Source organism: Suricata suricatta, chromosome 16 (assembly GCF_006229205.1).
Source record: "Suricata suricatta isolate VVHF042 chromosome 16, meerkat_22Aug2017_6uvM2_HiC, whole genome shotgun sequence".
Taxonomy (NCBI): domain Eukaryota; kingdom Metazoa; phylum Chordata; class Mammalia; order Carnivora; family Herpestidae; genus Suricata; species Suricata suricatta.
In genome coordinates, this window is record NC_043715.1 from 40,754,227 (window position 1) to 40,781,953 (window position 27,727).

Below are 27,727 nucleotides of genomic sequence, written 5' to 3' on the forward strand. Positions count from 1 at the left end.
GTTAAATTTTAGTTAAATCAGTGGAGTCCTTCAGGATCTATTCATAAGTCAAAACAGTAGTTCTCTTTTTTTTCTACTGTGATTTGAGGGCTGGCTCCCCCCAGGAAAGCTTATGCAGAGGACACCAGAAATGGTATTATGAAGAAAACCCTGGAACTGCTGCCATTTGTGTTAAAACACTATTTGCCAGGTTTTTTGTGTGTTTTTTTTTTTTAATGTTTCTTTTTGAGAGAGTGAGAAAGCGTATGTGTGAGCCAGTGGGGGAGGGGCAGAGAGAGAGGATGGAGTGGGCTCTGTGTTGACAGCAGAAAGCCTGATGTAGGGCTCCAACTCAGGAACTGTGAGATCATGACCTGAGCTGAAGTTAGACTGAGCCACCCAGGCTCCCCTCAAGTTTTGGTTCCTTAACCATTATTAGAAAGACATTGCAGATGATCCTAAGATACTAGTGTGTATTAAGACTGAGGTTGAGAATGAGGAATATTCACTTGATGGTTTTGAAAAATTGTCTTATGTACCATAGACTTTTCCCAAGGATTCCTTATGGTGCGAATTAAAACGTAAGCCTGAATTCTTCCTGAAACCAGTATTGTAGTATATGCTAACTAACTAAAATTTAAAAAAACAAAATGCAAAAAAAAAGTAACCTTAGATCAACAAAATGAAGAGTATTTGGTTTGGTAATAGACAGGAATTTTGTGTGTATTTAGGTAGTTCTTGAAATTAATAATTATTTTTAATTTGCTTAGTTTTTAGGAGATTATAATGTAATATGAATATAATGGATGATATTTAAATAACGCAGGTCTACACCTTTGACAGATAATTGGTTAGAAAGCTGTTGTTTGTTTTTCTAGTAATTTTTCTTTAGTGTGATTAAGGTAAGCTTGTATTTGATATTCAGGTGCAATAATTTTCTCTGGCTTGTTGTAAGTGGTGTTCACTGGGTCAGGAGTCAGAGAAATCCTAGCTTAGACTTAGCTGTGACTGATTGATTCAAGTCACATTTGTTATAGTTCCTTATGTGTGAAGTAAGAGTTTTGGAGTTACTAATATTTAAAAGTTTGCCTTGACAGTATAAAACCCAGCTGGAATGTAGATGAATGAATATTTATGATGATAGTACTCAATAATGTTGGAAAACTACCATCATGGGATAAATGTTTTTCTCATATCCTGATTTTGCAGGGTGTAACTGAGTGTTATGAGTGTCATCCCAAACCTACCCAGAGAACTTTTCCTGGCTGTACAATTCGTAACACACCTTCAGAACCTATTCATTGCATCGTTTGGGCAAAGTATTTGTTCAAGTAAGAGTATATATATATTTCTGGGTATATTTTCGATACTCATAGGAAATAAGGCTGTTTTTATTTAAATCTCTTGGAGTGATTACGATGAATATTCTTTTCTTTTTTTTTTTTTTTTTGAAGAGTTTATTTATTTTGAGAGAGAGAGAGAGGGAGGGAGGGAGGAAGGATGAGCTGGAGAGGGGCAGAGAGAGAGAGAGGGAGGGAATCCCAAGCAGGCTCTGTGCTGTCTGCATAGAAGCTGATGTGGGGCTCTAACTCATGAGCGGTGAGATCATGACCTGAGCTAAAATCAACAGTCAGACACTTAACTGACTGAGCCACCCAGGTGCGCCTCAATGATCGTTCTTTTAAATATGGTGGAGACATTTCGGTAGGTTAAATTCAGTCAACATTGCATGCCTGTTTTTAACTCGATGGTTTAAAAATAATGGAAATTAAAAGTACTTTGTAGTGATAATGAGAGTACTACATGTGAAACTTGAATGCTTTGAATATGGTAGTTGGAAGAAAAGTTTTAGGCTTACACCCTTGAAGAAAGATGAACGTTAATGAGCTAAGGATCCAACTTAGATTAGAAAAAGACAGTATAAACTCCAAAGAAATTAGCAGGAAGGATATAATTGAGATAAGAGGGAAAAAATACTTTGTTGAGTTCAATCATGAAAAGGAGAGGAGATAAATAACTAAATGGGGAATGTAATTTCAGCACAGTTTTAAATGATAGTAAAGAACAGAAGGATGATAATAAAAAGACCATGCCAATGTATTGAAAATTTTAATTATCTGGATACATTCATTTTTAAAAATGGAGGAGATTTTTTTTTTAACGTTTATTCATTTTTGAGAGACAGAGTGCAAGTGGGAGTGGGGCAGAGAGAGAAGGAGACACAGAATCTGAAGACAGGCTCCAGGCTCTGAGCTGTCAGCACAGAGCCCGATGTGGGGCTCGCACTCATGAACTGTGAGCTCATGACCTGAGCTGAAGTTGGACGCTTAACCCACTGAGCAACCCAGTCGCCCCTATTTTAAAAAACTTAAAAAAAAAAAAAAAAAAACTGATTCAAAAAGAAATAGAAAGCCTGAACAGTACTAGGTCTAAGGGGAGTTTTATCACTGGTTTAAATTCTGAATAATGCAACAAACCTTTGTGAGTTTACAGGTGATTTCCACTAAACTTAAAAGTAATATATCATTCTAATACAAGGTAAACTGTCCCAAAGACATTTTTTTAAAATGCAGTACTTCTTAGTTTGTATTAATGGGACTCTGGTGTCTTTGATAACAAAGCCAGTTAAGGCCATTAGGTAATAAAAGGGACATTTCAGGCCATTCTCATAAATATAGATGCAAAAATCCTATACAAAATATTTGCATACAAATCTAGAATTGTGTAAAAAAAAAAGCATATCACGACCAAGTTGTATTTATTCCAAATATATAAGCATAATTTAACACATGTCATTCACTTCATTAAGGAAATAAAGAGAAACTGGATAGCCTTCAGAGATGCAGAAAAAGCAGGGCAAAATTTAGCAAACACCCTTTCATGGTAAAAACTGTTTTCTCTATTTTGTTTTTTAAGATTTTATTTTGAAGTAATCTCTAAACCCAAAATGGGGCTTGAATTTACAATCCCAAGATTGAGTCACATGCTCCACCAACTGAGCCAGCCAAGTGTCCCTCATGACAAAAATTCTTAATAAAATACAAAGAAAACTTTATCAACCTGGTAAAAGATAACCTTTTCCAAACCTACAGTGAACACTTGTTTTCAGGGAGCCTGGCCGGCTCAGTCGGTAGAGCATCCAAATGACTTTTAATCTGAATGTTGTGAGTTCAAGCCCTGTATTGGGCATGGAGCCTAGTTGAAATTAAAACAAGCAAACACTGATTTTCTTTATTTTTTGATTAAGTTATAATCTATATGCACTCAGAAGAGTATACATATAATGATGAAATTTCACAAGAAATATATTTGTAAGCTTTATTTAGCAAACTTTTTTTCAAACAGTTTTAGAATGGTTTCAGATTTACAGAAAAATTGAGAAGTTAGGACAGAGTCCCCACACCCAGTTTTCTGTAATTTGCATCTTATGATACACATGTAACAATTATTGAGCCACTATTGGTACTTTTATTTATTAACTGAAGTCCATAGTTTATTTAGAGAGTCCTTCGTTTATACCCAATGTCCTTTTTCTGTTCCAGGATACAATATTACCATTAGGTGTCTGTCATGTCTTTTTAGGCCTCCTTTGTGGCAGTTTCTCAGACTTTCCTCGTTTTCGATGACCTTGATAGTCTGGAGGAGTACTGGTCAGGTATTTTGTAGGATGCCCCACTATTGACATTTTTGTCATGATAATGTGGTCATTTTGAGCTATTGAGGGGGAAATCACAGAAGTAGTTAAATTGCCATTTTCTTTTTTTTTTTAATGTTTTTTATTTATTTTTGAGAGACAGAAAGAGACAGTGTGAGCAGGGGACTGTCAGAGAGAGAGGGAGACTCAGAATCCAAAGCAGTCTCCAGGCTCTGAGCTAGCTGTCACAGAGCCCGACGTGGGGCTTGAACCCACAAACTGTGAGATCATGACCTGAGCTGAAGCCACACGCTTAACCGACTGAGCCACCCAGGCGCCCCAAGCATTACTTTTAATAATAAAAGTTATAAAGCATCTCCTTTGTAATCTAAGGTGGCATGAGGATGCCATTACTGCTACTGCTATTTGGTGTAGTAATGAAGCTCCTAGCCAGCACAATAAAAAAGAAAGTACAGGATTAAGAATTGGGAAAGGAAGAAACCAAACCGTTGTTGTTTACATACTGTATAGTTACCTGAGTGGAAAGCGCCAGAGAATCTATAGACAAATTATTAGAAATAATGACAGTTTCGCAACATGGCCAACTAAAAGACTGCATGTCTATATGCAGTATCATGCAGTTAGAAAACATAAAACTAGATAAGTCACTATAAAAGCATATAATTAAATATTAAAGGTAATTAAATGTGAAGCATCAGAAAACAGGAAATACCTGAGAATACATCTTAAGATTTATAAGTTTTCCAATATGGAAAACTAATGAATACTGGAACATGAAGTATAAAATAAAAGGAGAGAATGTGTCATTGATCTCCAGGTTGATCTGTAGATTCAAATGCAATTCCAATTAAAATCTCATCAGGGCATTTATTAGAATTCATTCAGCTGATTGTAAAATTAATGTTGAGAATAAGGCCTAAACAAACATTTCTTGGAGAAGAGTAAGTTGAGGTGACGTGTTCTAATCGGTGTCAAGGTTTAATAAAAGCTAAAAGTAAGTTAGAGTGTGTTGCTGGTGCAGAGATAGAAAAACAGACCATTGGGACAATGCAGAACTCGTGACCAAGGTTGCATAGGAGATCCCAGATGAAAGAAGGGATTAAATAAAATGTAGGACAAATCATTATCAATGTGGAAAAATTATATTCTCTGTTTCAAATAATATATAAAAATTAAGTCCAGGTGGATTAAGTATTTAGATGTGAAAGGAAAAACTAATTCTAATATTAGGGGAAATATTTATCCTTATAGTTAGGGAACAATTTCGCAAGACACAAAAAGAGCTTACCATAAAAGAACATTGATTCATTCAAATTCATTAAATGTTTTATGAAAAGAACATTATGAGAAAATATTTGCAACATAAAGTCAGCTAAAAATCATGTAGAATACATTCCTATAATGAGTAAGAAGAAAACAACCTGACAAAATAACATAAACAGGAACTTTTCACTTCAAAGGAAACCCAAATAGACAATAAGCAAATGAAGATATGCTTAATTTTATGACTAACTTGGGAAATTAAGAATAAAATCACAGTAAGATACATTTTATACTCAGTAGTTTGGCAAAACATTAGAGAAGAAGAAAAGTGATAGGAACTCTTACATGCCATTGTGGGGATGAAAATTGGTACAGTGACTTTGAGAAACAAGTGGACTTTTTTTGTAAAGTATATCAGGAACTTTGAGATGATTGCTTCTATTTTCTTTTTAATTCTATAAAGGATTCCTTTAAAAAGATGCCTTTCTTATAAGTCAGCTACTTGAGAAAAGGTTGGAACATTGTATTCCTGTAAATTGTTATTAAATAGTTTTTAGGGTAACTGAATTAACAAAAGAGAATTTCTGCTTAATGTATTGTTCTTAAGGCCCTTTAGTAGTAAAGATATATACTACCGTGAAAAAAGAGGTCTCTCTGCTTATTCTTGCTGACTCCTAGGTCACCCAGCACGTAGCAGGTGTGCAGTAATGTTTTTTGAATAGCTAGCTGCACGTGTACTTCATGAATATTATTCTGAGCGTAGAATGTTATCCAAATTGGAATATAAAAGCTGCTCACCTGTATCTCTCTATTTACTTAATTTTGATAGAGAATGAGAGAGCACGAGTGGGGGAGGGGCAGAGAGAGAGAGAGAGAGAGAGAGGGAGGGAGGGAGGGAGGGAGGGAGACAGAATCCCAAGCAGATTCCACACTGTCAGGGGAGAGCCTGATGTAGGGCTCAAACACATGAACTGTGAGATCATGACCTGAGCTGAAATCAAGAGTTGGACGTTTAGCCACCCAGGCGCCCCTGCTCACTTGTTTTTCTCTCTCTCTCTTTTTTAATGTTTTTTTCTCTTTTTACTATTTGTTTTTTGAGACAGACTGAGACAGCATAAGCAGGAGAGGGTCAGAGAGAGAGGGAGACACAGAATCTGAAGACAGGCTCCAAGCTCTGAGCTAGCTGTGAGCACAGAGTCAACGCGGGGCTTGAACCACGAACCATGAGATTATGATCTGAGCCAAAGTTGGACGCTTTACCAACTGAGCCACCCGAGTGCCCCAAATGTCTCTTGATCAGAGATTTAAAAATTGTTTTTTATGTTTTTTATTTATTTTTTCGAGATACAGAGACAGCATGATCAGGGGAGGGTCAGAGAGAGAGGGAGATACAGAACCGGGAGCAGGCTTCAGGCTCTGAGCTAACTGTCAGCACAGAGCCCGACGCAGGGCTCGAACCCTCAAACGTGAGATCATGACCTGAGCCAAAGCCAGACACTTAACCAACTGAGCCACCCAGGCGCCCCATGATCAGAGATTTTAATGTAGGAATTTGCAGTGCCAAGATGATAGGAACGAATATAGGTCTACTAAAATTTAATCTTCCTTGTATTATGGTTGAAATGAGAATGCAAGCTATCTAAACAGGTTGCTTTAATGCTTTTATGAGGTACAATTTATCAGTTATTCAATTCTAAAGGTTTGGAATATTCTAAATTGGTTGTTTTGGGGGGAAGTAAGAAAAGTAAAAATTTTATTGTACATAAATATTTCCTGCTCTTTATAGCCAGTTGTTTGGGGAAGAAGATGCCGATCAAGAAGTTTCCCCTGACAGAGCCGACCCTGAAGCTTCCTGTGAGTAGATTGGAATATGTTCTCTTATTTAGTGAGCACTGCCTTTTTTTTTGCTAGCTTAATTTGATAGCATAAGAGGAGGAAAAAAATAATTGCTGTTACGTCTTAGATATAGTGTATTATATGTTTAAGAGAAAGAGGGAGGAGCGCCTGGGTGGCTCAGTCAGTTAAACGTCTGACTTCAGCTCAGGTCATAATTTCATGGTTCATGAGTTTGAGCCCCATGTCTGGCTCTGCTGACAGCTCAGAACCTGGAGCCTGCTTCACATTCTCTCTCTGTCTCTGTCTCTCTATCTCTCTCTCTCTCTCTCCCCTTCCCCTACTCATACTTTGTGTATGTCTCTCTCTCAAAAATAAATAACATTAAAAAAAATTTTTTTTTAAAGGGAGGGAGAGAGAATCCCAAGCAGGCCCCCTGATATCAACACAGAGCCCTACACAGGGATAGAACCTACCAACCATGAGATCATGACCTGAGCTGAAATCAAGCGCCAGACGCTTAACTGAGTCACTTAGCCCGTATTCTTTCATCTTTGAAACAGTGTTTTAAAAAGTGAGTAGTCCTGTTTTACTAGTGAAGACAAGGTGCAGAGAAATTTCACGAATGTAGTAAGTAGAGCTGAGAGTTGTTTTCAGATCTGATTATAAATCCATACTTTTTTCATTTTAATGTTTTATTATATTTTTGAGAGAGAGTGTCAGAGCGTGAGCGGGGGAGGGGCAGATAGAGAGGGAGACCCAGAATCTGAAATAGGCTCCAGGCTCTGAGCTGTCAGCACAGAGCTCGATGCAGGGCTCGAACCCATGAACTGTGAGATCATGACCTGAGCTGAAAGTCGGCCACTTAACCGACTGAGCCACCAGGTGCCCCTGTTATGTCCATACTTTGAACATTTGTATATGTGGCCTTCAGAAACTGAGTTAGGAAAAGATGCTGATGAGCATATTATTTTTCTTTCTCTTTGAACTCAGATTGTGTCATGTGTAGCTGACTTCCATGAATGTCTTTTTTCCAAAGGTAGATGAAAGGTTAGCTTTACATTTATTAGAGTAGAGAATGAAATCGTGTTTGTTTTGTAGGGGAACCAATGGAAGCTGAAGCCAGAGCCAGAGCGTCTAACGAAGATGGTGACATAAAACGTATTTCCACTAAGGAATGGGCTAAATCAACTGGATATGATCCGGTTAAACTTTTTACCAAGGTTCAGTTTGCTTTCTTTATAATTGTGGATAGCATACTTTGTTTTAAAATAGTACATGAAATTGAAATATGTTTTTTTCATGCCTAATGATGTCTTACCAGATTGATTGATGTCATCTGATAAATTAAGTTTTAGAATTTTAGCTCTCATGTTAAATCAGTATCTTCATAAGAATTAAACTTGGAGGCTTGTTTATACACTCTTGGTCTGCTTTCCTTCCCTCACTTTCACTGAACTTTTTAGTTTTCCTTATCATTGACCTTTGGTTCCTGCTCTTTTCTTGTCTTCTATCTTTTCCTGTTCAAATCTCTTGGGAATTTATTGACATGTATTGAATTGCTCTTCAATTCCTAATTCTTTTCTTCTTGGCTGAATCCCTCTTCATTAGTATATATTTGCCTGCTGAGTAGTTCTTGAGAAATGTACCAGACTTTTAATTGGCTCTAATTGTAGCCCAGGTAGGTCTTCATATCTGTGTTTAAAAGTCTTTTTACTATGTCTTCACTCCTCAGCAAGTGTACAATAGGTACTTGAAGAGTTCTTAGCTTTTCTTAACATGCCTATATACTCTTAACATCCTCACTGAAAATGGGATATATTAAGGAAATATTTGCAGGTTTGAAGCCATTGCCCAAAACATCTCTGTTCAGAGAGTGTCCCACTTGATGCACATTCTTTTCCCCTCTGCTGTTTGAGAGTTCTCTTTTGGAATAGAGGCTAATTCTTTTACTTTTCCTTTCACTGTACCTTAGTCTTAATAACTTTTCTTTTGTCTTCCCTGGATCTGAATATCTGTTTCCTTCACCAGATTAGGGAACTATTATTTCTTCAGATACATTTTCTGCCCCCTTTTCTCTCTTCTCTTCTTCTGGGACTCCTGTAACACAAATATTATTATGTTTGATGGAGTCGCTCAGTATCCTACGTCTGTTTTCATTTTGCATAATTCTTTTTTCTCTTTTGTTCAGCTTGATTACTTTTCATTACTCTTTTAGGTTACTAATTTGTTCCTCTGCTGCTTCTATCCTGCTGTTCGTTCCACCAAGTGTGTTTCTCATTTTTTTGTGGTTGTTCCTGAAGATTTTCTCTGATCCTTTTTTGTCTCATGTTATTAGTCTTGATATATTATGGTTACCACTAGGTGTGTATATATCTTCTTCTGCACATAGCAGTCTGTTGAAGTTGGTGGTTTAAGTTTATTTATTTATTTTTTTTAATGTTTTATTTATTTTTGATACAGAGAGAGACAGAGCATGAGAGGGGGAAGGGCAGAGAGAGGAGACACAGAACCAGAAGCAGGCTCCAGGCTCTGAGCTAGCTGTCAGCACAGAGCCTGATGTGGGGCTCGAACCCACGAATGTGAGATCTGACCTGAGCCGAAGTCAGAGGCTTAACAGACTGAGCCACCCAGGCGCCCCATAAGTTTAAACCCGTTCTTTATGCCACTTCTCTACAACTTTTAGATATATATTTTATACCTTTTATTTTGTGTGAGTTCTGTGACTTTCTCTAGAAATACTCATTTTTTACTGGATTTGTGTTTTCTACTTTCACTCTGTCACTTTTGATCTCTCCCATTCAGAGTCCCTTTTACTGTTTCTTACAGAGCTGATTTAGTGGTCATGAACTTTTTTAGTTTTTGTTTGTCTGGGACACTTTTGATCTCTCCTTCTATCCTGACTGAGCCTTCTTAGAGTATTCTTGGCTGCAGGTTTTTCCCATTTAGCTACTTAAGTATATCATCATGTCATTCCCTTCTAAGGCTTGCAAAGTTTCTGCTGAAAAATCTGGTAGCCTTATGGAGTTTTCCTTGTAAGTTACTGTCTTTTTTCTTGCTTCTAAAATTTTTCTTTATCACTGTAATCTGCCAATTTAATTTCTCCTCTTAGTCTTCGTGTTTTCTCTCTTCCCTACATCCTGATCTTTCCTAGAGCTTTCTGTCTGCTTTCCAACTTGCACAGGTCCTTCTGTCCTAAACACATGACCTACTACTCTCCTGGGTTTATATTTCCTCTCTTTTCCTCAGTGCAAGAGATGTCATAGGTTGAGCTTTTTTTTTTTTTTTAAGTTTATTTATTTTGAGAGACCTAAGCGCATAAGTGTGGGAGAGGGAGGGAGAGAATCCCAAGCAGACTGCACTGTCAGTGTGGAGCTAGACGCAGGGCTCAAACACATGAACTCTGAGCTCATGATCTGAGCTAAAATCAAGAGTTGGATACTTAACTGACCGAGCCACCCAGGTGCTCCTGGTTGACTCTTAAGCCTGTTGCATTTATTTCCTCATTACAGCCTTTTCTTTGGAAAATGGATTTTCATTGTGGTTAAAATGTACTTTATTATGGATAATGACAATATTCTCCAAACTAGTGTCTGCCTGCATATCTGTTTCCATTCAGTTTGAGCAATAGTTGAATGCCAACATAATCGGAAGCACATCTCCAGTCTGTTTAGTAGGTAACTAAGCATCTGCTATGTGCCAGTCACCACTCTGACAGGAGATAGAGTGGTGAACCAGACAGAAAATAGGGCCCCAGCTCTTTGTAGGTAACTCATAGTTAAACATTGAACACGTAATGTATTCAAAATGTTGTGATACTAAGTTCAGATGTATTGGAACCCTTTAATAATAAGTAGACTTAAATAATATGTAGGTTAACGTTGTTAGATTTAGTATGAGGGTTCAAAAGAGGTTTTCCAGAGGAAGTGATATTTCAACCCAAGACTTTAAAGAATAGGGATGGAGATAAGAATACTACATATACAAGGAAAGCGTCATGTTGAAAAACTGAAATAGTTCCTATTAAAGGGGAAAGCGGGAAGAGGGCTGGAAACATAAGCCAAGGCTAGATCAGGCAGGACTTCCTAGGTTATGACAAGGATGTTTTGCCAAGGCAATGGAAACCCATTAAAATGTACTCTACAAGGTCACTATGAGGGTACAGCCAGTATGCCATGCACTCTAGGACCTGATGACTTCTGTTGTAGTTAGTATGGGAAGGTGCCTTCTGGGGTTGTGCAAGCTAGATCTGAAGTACAACCCATCTGTGTTCTCAGTTTAGTGGGGAGAAAAAGTAGATTCCACAGGACTTAGAATGTTTCAGGTGAGGCACAGGGAAGAACAGGAATGATAACTGGTTTCCTGCTGGGCAGCACAATGAACAGGATGCCATTCTCAGATAGATGAAGTGGGAAGCAGGTGGGTTGCGTAGGGGTTAGATTCTTATGGAATACCAGAGTAAGGACAAGTGATTCTAAAGGCAAGCAGGGGGCCGCCTGGGTGGCTCAATCAGTTAAGCCTCCGACTTCGGCTCAGGTCAGATCTCACATTCATGGGTTCGAGCCCCGTGTCAGGCTCTGTGCTGACAGCTAGCTCAGAGCCTGGAGCCTGCTTCGGGTTCTGTGTCTCCTCCTCTCTCTGCCCCTCCCCCTCTCATGCTCTGTCTCTCTCTGTATAAAAAAAATAAATAAAACATTAAAAAAATTTAAAAAGAAAGTTTTGTGGTTTTCTTATCTTTTGGAAAATGTTGATCTATTGGTATAGGGCATGATTTTAAATCAGAATGTTTTATGGTGTTACATGTATAATACGTCAGCAATGATAATGTTATATTTTATCAGCAGAGGGGGCTATAGGATTTGTGGGATTTATTTATTCTTTTATTTGTTTATTTTTAAGCTTTTTAAAGATGATATCCGGTATCTGTTAACAATGGACAAGCTGTGGCGGAAAAGGAAACCCCCTGTTCCATTGGACTGGGCTGAAGTACAAAGTCAAGGTAAAGAATATATTTTAGAGGGCACCCTGTCTGGCTCAGTTTGAAGAGCATGTGGCTCTTGATCCCATGTTAGGTGTAGAGATTACTTAAATAAATAAACTTAAAATTTTCAGTTTCTGGAATACCGAAATTGGAAATTCTCTTGCCTGAAATATTTAAATGCCTAGAATTTCATTGTAAGAAATTCAAACAGTTTTATGATGAAGGGAGATAGCTGGAAATCTTATCACCTAGAGAAATATCCACTATTAACATTTAGGGAATGTTTTTATAGTTCTGCTCTGTGCATAGAAACAAAGGGCACTTGTGTACGTACTTAAATAAATGGAATTATACTATTCTTAGATTCATACTGCTCTTTCCGGTCAGTATTATTTAACTAGTGCCCCCTGTTTTACTCATCCCTTGGTTAACCTTTATTTGTTTCATATTTTCCCTGAAATAAAGTGTTGTGCTAAGTATACATATATCTTTGTACCTTGGTGTGAATATCTCTTTAAGATTTAATGTAGGGATGTATTTGTAATTTTAAATGTGAAAAAAACTGTTGTAGTGGTGGCTACTTCCTTATTCCACCGCCTCTTCTACACCTTGTGTCTGGTCTTACCTGAATTATATTACATAGCAGTGGTAAGCACACTGAAACTTAGAGTCCCAGGAGATTTGGGGTGTCAGCTGTTCTCCACAGTAATGAATATTTGATTTTACGGACTAAATTCAAGTACGGTTCTGATAGCTTCCACTTACTGAGTGCTAACTGTGTGCTAGGCATATCTTTGAATTCCTCAGTAACCCAGTGGGGTTCTGAGACCATCTTGCAACTTTCCCATCTCAGTATTAGTACTTTCCTTGCACAAATATTTGTAGCTTTCCTGATAATTATTTTAATGGAATTTGTTTCCTACTGATTTTCTCATTGGTCAGGCATTAAGTTGTTAAATAAAACAAACACATGATGTTTAATAGTGAAATTTCTAATTTTTTTCCCTTAGGAGAAGAAACCAATGCATCAGATCAACAAAATGAACCCCAGTTAGGTCTGAAAGACCAGCAGGTTCTAGATGTAAAGAGCTATGCACGTCTTTTTTCAAAGAGCATTGAGACTTTGAGAGTTAATTTAGCAGAAAAGGGGGATGGAGCTGAGCTCATATGGGACAAGGTACGTTTTGAAAATATGTGGCAATTCTGTATCACTTATTTTAGTTCACGAAGTGTAACAAGAAACTAGTAATTTTTTGGATAACCTTTACCCTACCTGAATTTAAGAACATAATATTGATTTTGCTTGGATGTTTTCATCTCTGATTACTACACTGAACTACGAATTTTCTGTACGTGAATTCAAATAGTATAAAACTTGATTTTTAGGTTCTGATAATGGGTTTGTGGTTTATAATTATGTCGACTGGAGAACGAATGTGAATTTACTGGAGAAAAATGTTTCACTGACTTAAAAAATTTTCTTTTGTAATACAGATAGGTTAATAGAGTTCATAACATCCTTTTGGAGACCATAGCCCATGAGCCTAAAAAGTAATAAAATTGCCTTTCTGTTGAAATAGTTTAAGGTCTGAGACCTCTAAATACAAAAATTAAATGTAATTATCCTTAGAAGTTAAAATAATATTTAATAGTATTTTATGGTTAGATGTCATTTTGAAATTTGATGAATTAATTTTAATTCTAATCAGTGTTTTCTGTGTCTACAAGTGATTTATCTGTGATAAAGTTTTTATGTTTCTGTGATGGTAGAGATTTGCCATGAGTTGTAAAGTAAAGGAAAAGTTTGGTTAGTTTTACTAAGATGATAATTCGTGTAAAGTTTGAAACTTGGGTTGAATTAGACATTTAAACTGAAGCTAAGTTTATATTTTTGGGATTCTTGCAAACATTCTTTTGGGTTTATGTTGTATAAAGATTATTAAATACATATTTTCATTGTTAATGATGATAATAGTGATTTGGGTAGTTTTCATCTGTGTGCAGGGCTAGACAATGGAACTGTGAAACTGGTAGTTATTACCCTCTGATGGAAATCTGCACCTAATGGGAATTGCCTAGGGAAGTCCCTGTGTACACTGTGTTGGGCACTGTTAAATATTCATGCTTATTCCTCATCACAACCTTCTGAAATATTTCTATAATTTTCCCTAATAGTTAAGGAGTTTCATTTGCCTGAGGTTAGCCAGCCAGGTAGGTAGTGTGTAGAGAACTCCTATCCCCTCAGTGCTTTTTCTTCTCTACTTTAGTGCTTCTGAATTATAGGCTAGGATAGTATGTTCTCAGTGGAGCAACAATTTTTGCTGAAATCTTAAGAGACTAAGATAAATTCTTAGGAAGAATATAAATTATCAAAGGGAAACCTTTGTTGTATTGCCAAATGTGAAAAGAAACAGCAAATATAAGAGAGTGGTTTATATGAAGGGAATTTGGAGAGGGAAAACCAAGAAGTGTAGTCCAGATGTTTGAGTTTTTAATGAAACCGTTTTCTCTAAAAAGCCTTCATCTCTTTGCCTGTAGTCTATTGTCAAACAAACTTCCATTACTGACTGGTGCACCTGGGAAAGTGTTGCCATCGTCAGTGAGTGGAATTGGTGTTCTGGTCTATATGCTTAGTCTCCGCTGCACTCATTTAAGTGGTACTGAGTTCCTAGAGGCCTTTTGGGTCTTGGCATTCTTTCCTTTTTAAATATTTCTTTATTTATTGAGCGAGAAAGAGAGCTAGTGAGCAGGGGGAGGGACAGAGAGAATCCCAAGCAGGTTCTGCACTAATTGTGAGCCTGCTATATTAATGATCCCACGAACTGGGAGATCATGACCTGAGCCAAAATGAGGAGTTGGACTCAGCCCACTGAGCTCCCCAGGCTCCTCTTTGCATTCTTGTCAGGCTACATCCATGAATCCAAGGAGTTGATAAAGAGACGCTGCCCACACCCAACTCATCCATTCTCCATGCTACTATAAGGCTTATGGGACTGGCTTCTCCTGCAAGGCCATCTCTTGTTCTAGTTGACTGTCTATGGTGTTACATGTGAGAGTACTATTTTTAAGGTGATACTAACCAAATTAGTAAATCTGTGGGAAGACTTGTTAAATTGTTTAAATCATTGGCAGGATGACCCATCTGCAATGGATTTTGTCACCTCTGCTGCAAACCTCAGGATGCATATTTTCAGTATGAATATGAAGAGCAGATTTGACATAAAATGTAAGTTGTTTTGTATTTCAATTGTATCACCTAAAATTCTAAATTATTCTTTTCTGACAGTTAAACATATTGATCTTTGTTTTTCAGCAATGGCAGGGAACATTATTCCTGCTATCGCCACTACTAATGCAGTGATTGCTGGGTTAATAGTATTGGAAGGATTGAAGATTTTATCAGGAAAAATAGACCAGTGTAGAACGGTGAGTATTTCTATTTGCATTATTTATTCAACCTCTTTTTTTTTTTTCCCCCCGAAGTAATCTCTGCATCCAGTGTGGGGCTTGAACTCCCAATCCCAAGATCCAGAGCCCCATGCTCTACCAACTGAGCCAGCCAGGGACCCCTCTTTTTAATAGCACCTTATATATTAGAGGGAAAAAAGTAACTTCTAAAAAGCATATTAAACAGACAATTTAAAAAATTAAAACAATAAAATTGATTAAAGCAGTGGAAAAACCACTGTTCTAGTAGTAATCTTATTAGCTCATTTTTAAGCTTCCTGGAAATTACAGTAAAAAGGAAAATATATTTGCTTCTCTTGTTTTTATTTTAAAATATTTTAATTTTTTAAATTTATTTTTGAGAGCACGAGCAGGGAAGGTTCAGGGGTGGTTGGTGGAGACACAGGTAGGTTCCAGGCTCTGAGGTAGCTGTCGGCACAGAGCCCGGTGCGGGGCCCAAGCCAATCGTGACCTGAGCTAAGGAGGGCGCTTAACCTACTGAGCCAGGCAGGCGCCCCTCTTATTTTAATTTAGAAGCTAGTTTACTTCTGACAGTTCTAGAGTTTTACTGAATTCTTAGAGGGACTCATTGTATGTTCTTAATAAAATTTTTTCAATTCTAAGAGTTCTCTATGATTTTTTTTTTAATTTTTTTAATGTTTTTTAAATTTATTTGAGAGAGAGAGACAGTGTAAGCAGGGGAGGGGCAGAGAGAGAGGGAGACACAGAATCCAAAGCAGGCTCCAGGCTCTGAGCTGTCAGCACAGAGCTCGACACGGGGCTCGAACCCACGAACCGTAAGATCATGACCTGAGCTGAAGTCGGACACTTAACTGACTGAGCCACCCAGGTGCCCCTCTCTATGGCTTTTGAATTTTGTTTTGTCATTTTCTAGTCCTCTCCTTCGTTGATGTTTTTGTTTTTTGTTCATGTTTTTCAATCTCCTTTTCTGTTTTAAACCTACTTTATGTTCTTTGATGGTGTCTGTAATATTTATGAATGAATCTGCTGTCCATTTTGCTAGATCTCAAAATTCTTGAGTATTTTGTTGGCTTGTGTGGTGTATGATTTGTGTTTTGATTTAATTTTTATTCATTTATTTTTAATGTTTACTTCTTTATTTATTTTTGAGAGAGAGCCACAGCATGAGCTGGAAAGAGTCAGAGAGAGAGGGAGATAATAGAATCTGAAACAGGCTCCAGGCTCTGAGCTAGCTGTCAGCACAGAGCCCGACATGGGGCTTGAATTCACAAACCATGAGATCATGACCTGAGCCGAAGCTGGATGCTTAACCGACTGAGCCACCCAGGCGCCCCTGATTTGTGTTTTGTTTTGTTTTTAATTATATTAGTGATTGTTAAAATTGTGTCTGACAATTGTTAACAGCTTATTGATGGTGTACTTCAGAGAGGATTTGTGTTTGTTTATATCTGGGTACCTGGCATCCTGCCAATCCAGGACTACTTTTAAATTCTCAGCTTTAGTTTTTCAGCTCCTTTATCCAGGTTGCAAATCTGCCTGAGTCCTGTCTTATTGTAATGAAACATGAAGGAAGAGATTGTCCTGCTCCCCTAAGCAACAAGGTCATGATTATTTTTCTTGCTGTTTTTGTGGGAAAGATATTTTTCTCCTCCTTCACTCACCTCCTCTTCCAGGTCCTTGCTTTATGGGAGTTTTCTGTTAAAGAGTTCCTACATGCATGAGGGATGGACTAGATTTATCTTTTAAAACTAAAGCCAGTTGGATGTTCTCTTTGGATTCTTGCTTTCACTTTCTTTGGATTCCTGCTTTCACTTTATTGAGTTTGCCTGAAGATGATTTGGATTCTTACCAGCTTAGTGATTTAAGAAACTTGCTAAAAATACTTGTAGTCAATACTTTTGCTCATTTAGAGTCTCCTTTTTACTATAATGATGTTGAAATGAAAAGACCAGGGGCGCCTGGGTGGCTCAGTCGGTTAAGCCTCTGACTTCGGCCCAGGTCAGATCTCACGTTCGTGGGTTCGAGCCCCACGTCAGGCTCTGTGCTGAGAGCTAGCTCAGAGCCTGGAGCCTGCTTCCGGTTCTGTGTCTCCTTCTCTCTGACCCTCCCCCCCTCATGCTCTGTCTCTCTCTGTATCAAAAATAAAAATAAAACATTTAAAAAAAAAATGAAAAGACCATTTTATTTTTAGGAATTTCAAAATAGATATATATATGTATTTTTAATGGTTATTAATTTTGGGAGAGAGAGAGTGCAAGCAGGGCATGGACAGAGAGAGAGGGAAGGAGAAATCCTAAGCAGACTTCGCACTGTCAGTGCGAGCCTGATGTAGGGCTTGAACTCATGAATCACGAGATCATGACCTGAGCCAAAATCGACTTGAATGCCCCAAGTTTTAGGAATTTCTGAAAAACTACCTACTCTACAATGGTGCTCATACTTTCCAGTGTTATTATTGATTCAGTCTTAAAATACCTTTTTGTTTCCATGCAATTTCTGGGTGAAGAGATGTAGAATTGTTGCCAGTGTGCTATCTTGATTTGGTTTAATTTTTTTTTGATTGTCCTATATTTAATTTCTAAGAACTTCATTTTTGATTTCTACCTTGTAGCAGCCTGAGTTCGTCCTGTGGCTACAGTATGCATCCCTTTGAGGGACTGATTAATTGTTGAATTTATTTAAAATGTCTACTCTTTCCTGTGACATCCTCATTTCTTTGTTACTCAGCTCTTTCTCTATCGGGTTAATGATGCTAATGTCTGGAATTTTTGGTTCACATTTATAAGTGAATTTTAAGATGGAATAATACTGTTAGCCTGGGCATTAATAGGATTACCAGTTGTTTTTGTTACTGTCAATTTCCCTTAGCACAGTCACCTTCCTGGGGAAGCCTAAGATCAAACCAATCTGTTCTCCCCACTGAGCCCTGCCTCTTACCCTGCCGATCCAATGACAAACTGCTATCAGCACCTTTGCTCCAGGAGCCCTCCTCGCAGTACTTACTTCCTCTCACAGGATTTACTTCTTCCTCTTCGTCATTGTCCTCCTGGTTGTCTCGTCTTGTCTTCCTCCTCCTCTTCTGTAATCTCTATACCCAACATAGGGCTCAGACTCACAACCCCAAGATCAAGAGCCACATGCTCTTCCAACTAAGCCAGCCAGGCACCCCACAGTAAACTTTAAGCTTGGGGAATCTGTGAGGTCCCTCTTTAAAATTAATCTTAGCTGGTGCCACACTTAACATAGGTCATGACGAAACAAGAATTTGTATATTTGCTTTCAGTGTTCTTCTGACCTTTGTATTGATCTTGCTACTGTTTGCTGATCTTTGTATTATAATGAGGTTGAGGTTGGAGCTTTTTTGCACCCCCCCTTTTTTTTTTTTTTTTTTTTTTGAGAGCGAGAGATTGTGCACGTGAACATCTCAAGCAGGCTCCGCGCTGTCAGCAAGAGCCTGATGCAGGACTTGATCTCATGAATCAGGAGATCATGAGCTGAAATCAAGAGTCAGGCACTTAACCAACTGAGCCACCTACGTGTCCCTTAGTTGGGACCTTTTTAAATTCCAGTGCAATTTTTTTATCCAGTGCGATTTTTAAGTTTCTCGTTGGCTGATTTTTTTGTTTGTATGCTCGGAAATCGTAAATAAGGACTAATATTGCCTGAAGTACATCATTTTTTTCATTTATCATGAAATGTTAATGTTGTAGTCATCAAAGACAACTTGAAAAGAAAAGCGGTATATTGGTTCTATGCATCTGTGGAAATGTTACCATAATTTGGAGAAATTAGCGTATTGCTCTTTATTATTGAGAGGTCGGCTTAAAACGGATAAGAATAATTCACTAGGAAGACATCCAAAAATTGATTTAATGATATCAGAGATGAGTACAGCTAGGCCCTTACTTTTGCTAAGTTAGTTTGCAGAATAGTTTAGAATCTTCAAGATTTCTTTTCAGTAAGCACAGCCTTTCACATGGTAGCTAATTGGTAAAGAAAGTCAAAAGAAAAATCAGGCTCTTAAAAAGGCCATGATTTTCCTTATGTTTTCTTCTATCTAGAAGGGAAGGAATATTTAAGTCTTTTTTTTTTTTTTTAAGTTTATTTTGAGAGCTCGCATGCAGAGCAGAGGATGGGGCCAGAGAGAGTACCAGTCCCAAGCAGATTCCACTGTCAGTGCAGAGCCCGATACAGAGCTCGAATTCACAAACCATGGGATCATGATCTGAGCCAAAATCAAGAATCAGATGCATGCAGGCACCCCTTTTTAAGTCATTTTTTATTGGCTGTGCAGTAAACAAGACCGTAGGCTTCAAATTGTATGGTATATAAAAATGTAAGATTTCTGGTTTCTGCTCGTATTTTTTTCTCCTCCAAAGATTTTTTTGAATAAACAACCCAACCCAAGAAAGAAGCTTCTGGTGCCTTGTGCACTGGATCCTCCCAACCCTAACTGTTACGTCTGTGCCAGCAAGCCAGAGGTGACTGTTCGGCTGAATGTGCACAAAGTGACTGTTCTCACATTGCAGGATAAGGTAAGTGTGTGGGCTGGTAATCTTCCACAAGGTTTGTTTCTTTTCCTTTCCTAAAAACCAGAAAACCTAGGCCCCTTCTGCTTTATAGTTTTAGTGTAATAACAAAACCACATAATTACTCTGAAAGGCTCTGACTGCTGAAGTGCGTTGCTCTGATATTCTAGGTTACTTTATTGTCTGGGTTCCTGTTACGTTTTTGGTCTGTGGTTCCAGAATATGTGCCTCATCCCAGAAAGGAATAGATGAATTTGGATGGAATATGCACCACAGGTTGTACAGAGGCGACAGTTTCTTGGCAAGCAAGAGACCCTATTCCCAGATAGTGTGTAAAATGTCTTCTGACAGACCGGTGGCATCCTTAAATGGACTCATGTTTCATATTACATGACGGGGGGTGGGGGCATAGACCTTTGAGGCCCAGGCTGCTTGAGAGGGAATAGCCTGTCTCCCAGAATTGCTTACATAGGGCAGATTGACTTGAGCTTCTGTTTTGATAGAGAAGCAGCGGGATTTGGTATACTGGCCAGCAGCTGCTTCCTTAGAAATAATTGTAGTTGGTATGTACTCATTCTTGAGCTTAAAGGTAAGTTCACTATTTGTAGGGTAATATGATCTTTAGAGAATTCTCCTGTTATTTTTTTTTTTTTAATGTTTATTTTGAGAGAGCATTGAGTGAGTTGGGGAGGGACAGAGAAAGGGAGAGAGAGTATTCCAAGCAGGCTCCACACTGTCAGCGAACCGTGATGAGATCTGACGAGCCGAAATCAAGAGTGAGACGCTTAACTAACTGAACCACCCAGGTGCGCTTCACCTGTTACTTCTTAGAGCATCTAGGATTTCACAGATTATTATCACTCTTGATCCATCTTGGAATTTAAAGTGACCTGGAACTTGGGAAGAGGAAGACTATCCAAGAATCTATCTTATAATAAATTTTCCATCTACAGAACGTCTTCCACTACAGGATTGGTTTAGAGACTAAGATGAAATAGGTCAAATGTCTAGCTCGGTATCTAATCTGTAGGGAATACAAAAAGGCAGTCAGGAGTTTGCAGTCTCCCACTTGGAGTTTTAGCTGAACGTTATCAGTGGTCAAACATGGTAGTAGAAGGTAGGCAGCATGGGCATGGAGTAAGTGGGTGAATTTCCAGTGCTTTTTCACGCCCTGGGGTATCTTAAAGAACAACTTGCCCCCTTTCCAATGGAAGGGGAAAGTATGGGGGAAAATGTTTTTTTAACGGTCTTTAACTGTATATATCAATATTTCAAACTTTTTTGTCTTCTAGATTGTGAAAGAAAAATTTGCTATGGTAGCACCAGATGTCCAAATTGAAGATGGGAAAGGAACAATCCTAATATCTTCGGAAGAGGGAGAGACAGAAGGTATTATACATTGCATTTATTCACTCTCCTCGTTTGGGAATCTGAGTGGCTTAAAACTGGTCCTTCTCAGTAGCACACATAGCAAAATACATGTGCTTCTGAGGGTGGGAACATTTATTCAAATATGTTTAGAGGCCTGTATTATAGGTATTGCCTGTGTTTATAATTCAAGAATGAGTAAGTCCCTGTCTTGAAGTACTTTACAGCCTGGAGGGAGAGGAAAGATGGTCAACAAGCAGATTTACTACAATCTAAGAAATAACTATAGGAAGAGAGCATACAAGGTAGGAAGCCTTGTGAAGGGGAAGAGTCACAGGAGAAAAGACTCCCGGACCAGTTCTTAAAGAAGTTAATGCCCTCTGGCAGAGAAGGGAATGTCTGCATTTGGGCAGAATCAACAGCCTCTACAAAACATGTGATCTTGTGAAACAACATAAAAGGCTTTCAGAATGGCCAATTACTTGTTTCACTGGAAAGTAGGGTGCTGTGGGTTTGGCAGTTGAGGGCTTTGTGTGGTAGAACATGTGACATGTATCTGTCATCCTCCTCTCCCAGTGACCTGCTCCCACCAGGGTTTATAAGCAGAGAATGTTTACCTTCTAGCATAATCTGCAGGAGAGGAGTTAAGCATGTGAAAGAGGAAGTAGGGGGCCAGTTAGGGAGAAAAAACTGAAGACAGTGAGGGTTGTTTACTGAGGCATAAGCAGAGGAAAGAGTTGAGATTTGCAGTCAGAGTTTATGGGCCAGGTGAGGAAATATAGTTGGCGGGACTCTGGCTTTGGAGGTGATGTTATTTGACCGGATAGATGCACCATATACTATTTTTGTTGGATCGGAGGAGTTTGTAGTAAGTGGGAAATACATAAAAGGACGTGAGGATGGAAGCCTGGATAGGAGCTACCATTATCTGAAGGCGTTCCAGGTAGTTTAAAAAGTTAAAGTAAGTAATCTGTAGGGGCTCCGTGCTGGCTTAGTCAGTATTACAACTCTTGATTTTGGGGTCATGAGTTGGGGCCCCACATTGGATATAGAGTTTACTTTCAAAAAAATGTAAAAGAATTAGAAATTGTTAGTAGTGTGGTGCCTGGGTGACTCAGTTGGGCACATGACTCTTGATTTCAGCTCAGGTCATGAACCTAGGCAGGGTTCTGGGATCGAGCTTCACCTTGGTCTCTACACTGAGCACAAAGCCTGATTAAGATTCATTCTCTCTCTCTCTCTCTCTCTCTCTCTCTCTCTCTCTCTCTCTCTCTCTCTCTCTCTCTGTCCCCCTCTTTCTTTCTCCCTCTCTCTCTCTCCCCCAACCTGGGTGCCTCCGTCGGTTAATTGATCTTGATCACAAGTTGGAGCCCCACATTGGGCTCACTGCTGTCAGCACACATGGGATCCTCTAGCCCCCTTTCTCTCTGTCCCTTCCCTGCTTGAACTCTCTCTTTCTCTCTCAAAAAAAAAAAAAGATTCTTTTTTTCCCTTTCTCTTCTTTTCTCTCACTCCCTCCCCTGCATGCTCACTCACGGTCTTAAAAAAATAATCATTAGTTTCTGGGTTTCAAGGTCAAGAAGAGAGGGGATCCTTTCTAAGCAGTTTCTTTATAAGCAACTAAATAATAACCAACAAAGAAAAAGATTATTAGAGTATATAGAAAATTACACACATTCAGTGATAACTAGAATTTATTTATTTATTTATTTTTTAGCCTTTGATGTTTTTTATTACTCAAAAAAGCTTCATTTATTTAGCTTTCTGACTCTGTGCTTGTGCCTTCAACACTTTCACGATTTTCTGCTCCTCAATCAGGAAAGCACGCTTGATCCTGTCACGAACACACTTAGCACACATGGAACCACCTGCTGACGTGCTTTTTCATTTTAGACAACCTCATAAGAACTTTAGGTCTTACAGCACGAACTCCTCGAAGTCGGCCTGGGCACACGCCACAGGCAGAGTTTGGTGCTTTCCCAACCTTCTTAGTATAAAGGTAAACGATTCTGTTACCCGGAATTCGGGACAGCCTAGTTTTGTTAGAGGCTGTGTTGTAGGACAGCCTACGACGGTATGTCAAACGTTGGACCATCCTGAAGGCCTGCAGATGCCGTCCCCAGAAGAAGATAACTAGAATTTAAAATACAGTTTACTTAGTATGTGCCAGGCACTGTATAGGTCAACAGGTTCTATATAGTCTGTGTCTCTCACTATTCAATAAAGTGCACTCTCTTGCTAGGAGAGGGTTTAAGTTGGGAGCAAAGTGAGAAAGCAGTTTTGTAAATGATACTTGAGTGCTGGTGTATGTCAAGAGAGAAGAGCATTTGAACATTCAGGAGAGAAAGAATAATTAAGGCAGAAAGACCCAACAATATGTAGGAAGAGGTGGTAACAAAAAGTTTGGTTGGAGGAATTGTTCTTCATTGGAGTGTTTTTATTCCATACATCAAACATTTATTGAATGCTAGTGGGTGTTGTGCTAGGCACTATGCTGCATGAAGCAAAAATTACATGTGGAAGCTAAAACTAGAGTGATTATTTTTGGGAGGCCCCACTGGCTCATCGTTGAGAAATGTTGAAAATTTGTGTTGAAAAATGGAAAATCCATTCAAATCAAGAGTTTTCTCATGTTTCTGTAAAATTTGCCGAAAAGTAGTTTGTTGAAGTTGTTTTAGATAACCTCTTTGCAAGTAGAATATATCTTGAACAATTTAAAAAAAAATTTTTTTTAATGCTTTTTATTTATTTTTGAGAGACCGAGAGAGACAGTGCGAGCAGGGGAGGGTCAGAGAGAGAGGGAGACACAGAATCTGAAGCAGGCTCCAGGCTCTGAGCTGTCAGCACAGAGCCCGATGCGGGGCTTGAACCCACGAACCGTGAGACCTGACTTGAGCCGAAGCTGGACGCTTAACTGACTGAGCCACCCAGGTGCCCCTGAACAATCTTTTTTAATGTTTGTTTATTTTTGAGAGAGAGAGAGACAGAGCACAAGCAAGGGAGGGGCAGAGCGAGAAGGAGACATAGAATCCAAAACAGGCCCCAGGCTTCCAAACTGTCAGCACAGAGCCCGATGTGGAGCTCGAACCCGTGAACCGTGAGATCATGACCTGAGCCAAAGTTGGACACTTAACCGACTGAGCCACCCAGGCGCTCCTATTTTGAACAACTCTAAAAGTTATCGTTGGCTTTTTCAGGATTGCAGATTAATTCGGTTTCAATGGGAGAATGTTGTTAGAATTTCTCACAGTTTGGTTTTTTTTGAAGCAGTTTTAGTAGTTGAGCTTTCATTCAGGGCTGAATTTCTGTGTGTCTAATATTTTAGTGAATTAGTTTGCGAGGACCACCATTCCAAAATACACAGGGTGTCTTGAGTAACAGAAATTTATTTTCTCATAATTCTGGCAATTCTAGGTCGAAAGATCAAAATGTCCACAAGTTCACTTTCTCTTGAGGTCTGTCTCCTTGGCTTCTTAGAAAAATACTGGATTATGCCCACCATGACGGCCTCATTATAACTTAATCACCTTAAAAAAAAAAAAAACCTCTCCCATTCTGAGGTGCTGGGGTCAGAGCTTCAGCATGCGAACTTGAGGAGGTGACACCATTAAACTTACAGAGGGGGTTTAACCTTTTGTAAAGTAATGTGACTGTTCCGTGGAAATACAACTTTAATATCTAAATTCCTTTCCAATTTCTTAGCTAACAATCATAAAAAGCTGTCAGAATTTGGAATTAGAAATGGGAGCCGGCTTCAAGCAGACGATTTCCTTCAGGACTACACTCTATTGATCAACATCCTTCATAGGTGGGAACTATTAATATGTTAAATGTAAGAAATTATTTGAGTATTTAAAAAGTGAAGAAAAAGGTGTTTTCTTACCCTTAAGCCCTGCTGTGTACTTGAAACCACACAGTATGTTTGCTTGAGTTGTCCACTAAGTTCCCTGAAGACTTGACCTACAGAGAGCTTAAGGGAGTTCTGAAGCAGACAGGCGAAAATGTTCGTGGGTAACTGTGCTCACAAAGACCTATAAAAGATAGAAATCCAGCCATTTGAATAATTATAAACAGAGGTGAGTTCATTCTGATAATTGAACTAAAATAAAAATTTCAACCATTTTAAAGATTCATTAGATTAGAAGAAAGGAAGACATATTTCCCTTATAAAACCAAATTTTTGTGATCTCTAACAATAACAAAATAATGAAAATCCTATATAGATTTTTGAATCACAATTTGTTTTTTAAATATTCTGCCCACTTTATAAAAAAAAAACTTCAAAGTGCTTGCATTACAGACTATTTGCATGTGTACAACACAGTTAAAATACAGATGGTCCTCTACTTTTGTATGTTTACCTGTCAAAGTAATGCTCAGTGACACACCTAAATTGCACACCAACTTAGGACTTTTGGGCATCATCTAACAAATGTGAAGGATTGCTGCCTGCATCTGATTCTTTTGCCAATATTGCCATCTCTCTGCAAACAATACAGTTTGTGTAGTTGTTTGGAGAATATCACATTTTAAATACTTGGTTTATAAAAAGCATAAAATGACAGGGAAGACTGACTGTGAGTTATTAGTAAGGAGTGTAAGTTTCACAAAGTTGGACAATTGAGTCAAAGAGAGTTTCTGCTAGGGAGTGATCTGTAGCCTCAGTTAGACACTATTGGACGGCAGTGGTGTGCTCGTGTTCAAATTTACGAGAAAAAAAAGATCTACAGTAAAATGGAAATAGATGGGGTCTAAAGAGGAGACATAATTAGGGGTTTTTTTTTTATCATATTTTTTAGCTCTCTGGGAACAGAACCCTCCCCCCTTATAACATAACATGTAAGTCTTTTGTTCGACTTTCATGCATTAAGCTTTCATACATGTTTTTGTGAATGCTTTATAAAATCAGGGTACTGCCAGTAAAGATTTGTTGGGGGGCAGACCCAGAGTCCATGTAACCCTGTTCCTTAAACACCAAACTACTCTGGTTAAGATCAGGATAGAGTGTATAGACTCTTCACCTGATAGCTGAAGAAATAATGCCTAAGAGCAACATTGGGCCACAAAGTTTTGGACTCCGTTTTCTGTTCTAGAAGTAGAAGTTATGTAACATTTTTTACAAAAACCTTTTCCCTGATTTGAAGGGTCAGTGGTATTAAGCACTTGTAGGGTACTTGGAGTTTTGAATTATCAACAAAAAGTTATTGAGTGCAGTGTTATTTTTAATGTTAGCTCTTTGAAAATCAGCATTTGCATATTTGATGCATACATTGTAAATGCACTAAGAGCTTTGAGGAGCAGTGTCGCTCTGGTACACCTTTGCTGTGGTAAACGGTCATGGGGATCCAGTTTTACAGTGTGTGGTTATTTTACAGTGAGGACCTAGGGAAAGATGTTGAATTTGAAGTTGTTGGTGATGCTCCAGAAAAAGTGGGGCCCAAACAGGCTGAAGATGCTGCCAAAAGCATAACCAATGGCAGTGACGACGGAGCTCAGCCTTCCACATCCACTGGTGAGTCATGGCCCTCGCCAGCCAGCAGTTTGTTAACTCCCCACCATGCCAGACATTATATAGAAACAGACTGAGTATTTTATGAATTTGACCATGAAATAGAAATCTGTTAAGGGTGTATATTGGTTTGGCATTGGTTGTTTTAATGGAGCTTTGAATGCATGAACCATGCAAACCAGGGGAAATTCTTCTGGAAAATAGGAACTATTATTTTTTGTTAGTGGGTTTTTCAAACTACAAGTGTCAGTGAGTTTACTAGTGCACAAAGTTCATTCTTAGTAGTAGTACTTTTGGATTTTGTATGCTATTTCATTTAGGGGAAACAAATCAGTGCATCAGACTATTTTGAGTGAACAGATGCTCGGTAAGTATTGAATTGTAGAATTTCACAGTTTTCTGAGAACCGGTATGACTTTGGTAAAGTACATCAGAGGCTCTGTTTCCCTGGTTTTCAGTGCTAGTGGTTGGTTGTTTTCTGTGCTCAGATTTGGATGTTTACTACCTACTCACACCGTACAACCGTCCTCCCTTCATTTTTCAGTCAGGAAACTAAAGTTAACTTTTTTAAACTTGTGTTTCCATTTCTTTAATCCCATGTTTTTGGTGTTCTTTGGAATATGGTTGTTCTTGGTTCTCATGTTCTCTGAAAATTTTAAAGATGAACTTGAGACTAGCTACAGAATGGCCCACCTGTGAGCCATGGATTTATGACCTTTTTCCCCTTCCAAGAATGAAAAAGCCTGTCATTCTCCTATGAGGAAGGGATTGTGGTAGTTGTAAATCATAAAGTGAAATATGTGTTGATTGATCCCTTACCATGAGGTTTGGGAGTCTCTAGTCATGAGTAAGGTAGGGGGTACTCTGCCTTTGGTTTGGCAGGGGTGGGATGGGGGGTGGTACACAAAACCAACTGTAGTGTAAGGCCAAGAGCATGCACTGTAGAGCCCACTGTGTGGGCTACATTGTGGCCTCATCTCTTGCTATTGTGTGGCCTTGGGCAAGTCAATCTCTGTACCTCAGTTTCCTTTTCTAGAAAACGGATAATATTGTTATCTTCTTTATAGGGTTGTTGTGATGATTAAATGAGTTGTTATATGCAAAGTGCTCAGAACAGTTCCTGGCACCTTGTAAGTGCTGTATATATGTTGTTGTTGTTGTTGTTTTATTATTCTCACCAC

At 38.6% G+C, this 27,727-nt stretch overlaps 1 protein-coding gene and 1 pseudogene across 1 annotated transcript in view; one reads left to right on the top strand and one right to left on the bottom strand.

Moving 5' to 3' along the window:
- The window catches only part of UBA2 (ubiquitin like modifier activating enzyme 2), a 36,436-nt gene that overhangs the window by 7,534 nt on the left and 1,175 nt on the right, over positions 1–27,727 (top strand). The window contains exons 6-16 of the mRNA XM_029925056.1: positions 1,189–1,310; positions 6,684–6,751; positions 7,832–7,953; positions 11,630–11,729; positions 12,722–12,888; positions 14,844–14,937; positions 15,025–15,137; positions 19,520–19,675; positions 20,962–21,058; positions 24,740–24,845; positions 26,413–26,549. Of these exons, the coding sequence (XP_029780916.1) occupies positions 1,189–1,310; positions 6,684–6,751; positions 7,832–7,953; positions 11,630–11,729; positions 12,722–12,888; positions 14,844–14,937; positions 15,025–15,137; positions 19,520–19,675; positions 20,962–21,058; positions 24,740–24,845; positions 26,413–26,549 (1,282 nt within the window). The remainder of the gene's footprint in view (positions 1–1,188; positions 1,311–6,683; positions 6,752–7,831; positions 7,954–11,629; positions 11,730–12,721; positions 12,889–14,843; positions 14,938–15,024; positions 15,138–19,519; positions 19,676–20,961; positions 21,059–24,739; positions 24,846–26,412; positions 26,550–27,727) is intronic.
- LOC115280272 lies at positions 22,749–23,152 on the bottom strand (annotated as a pseudogene).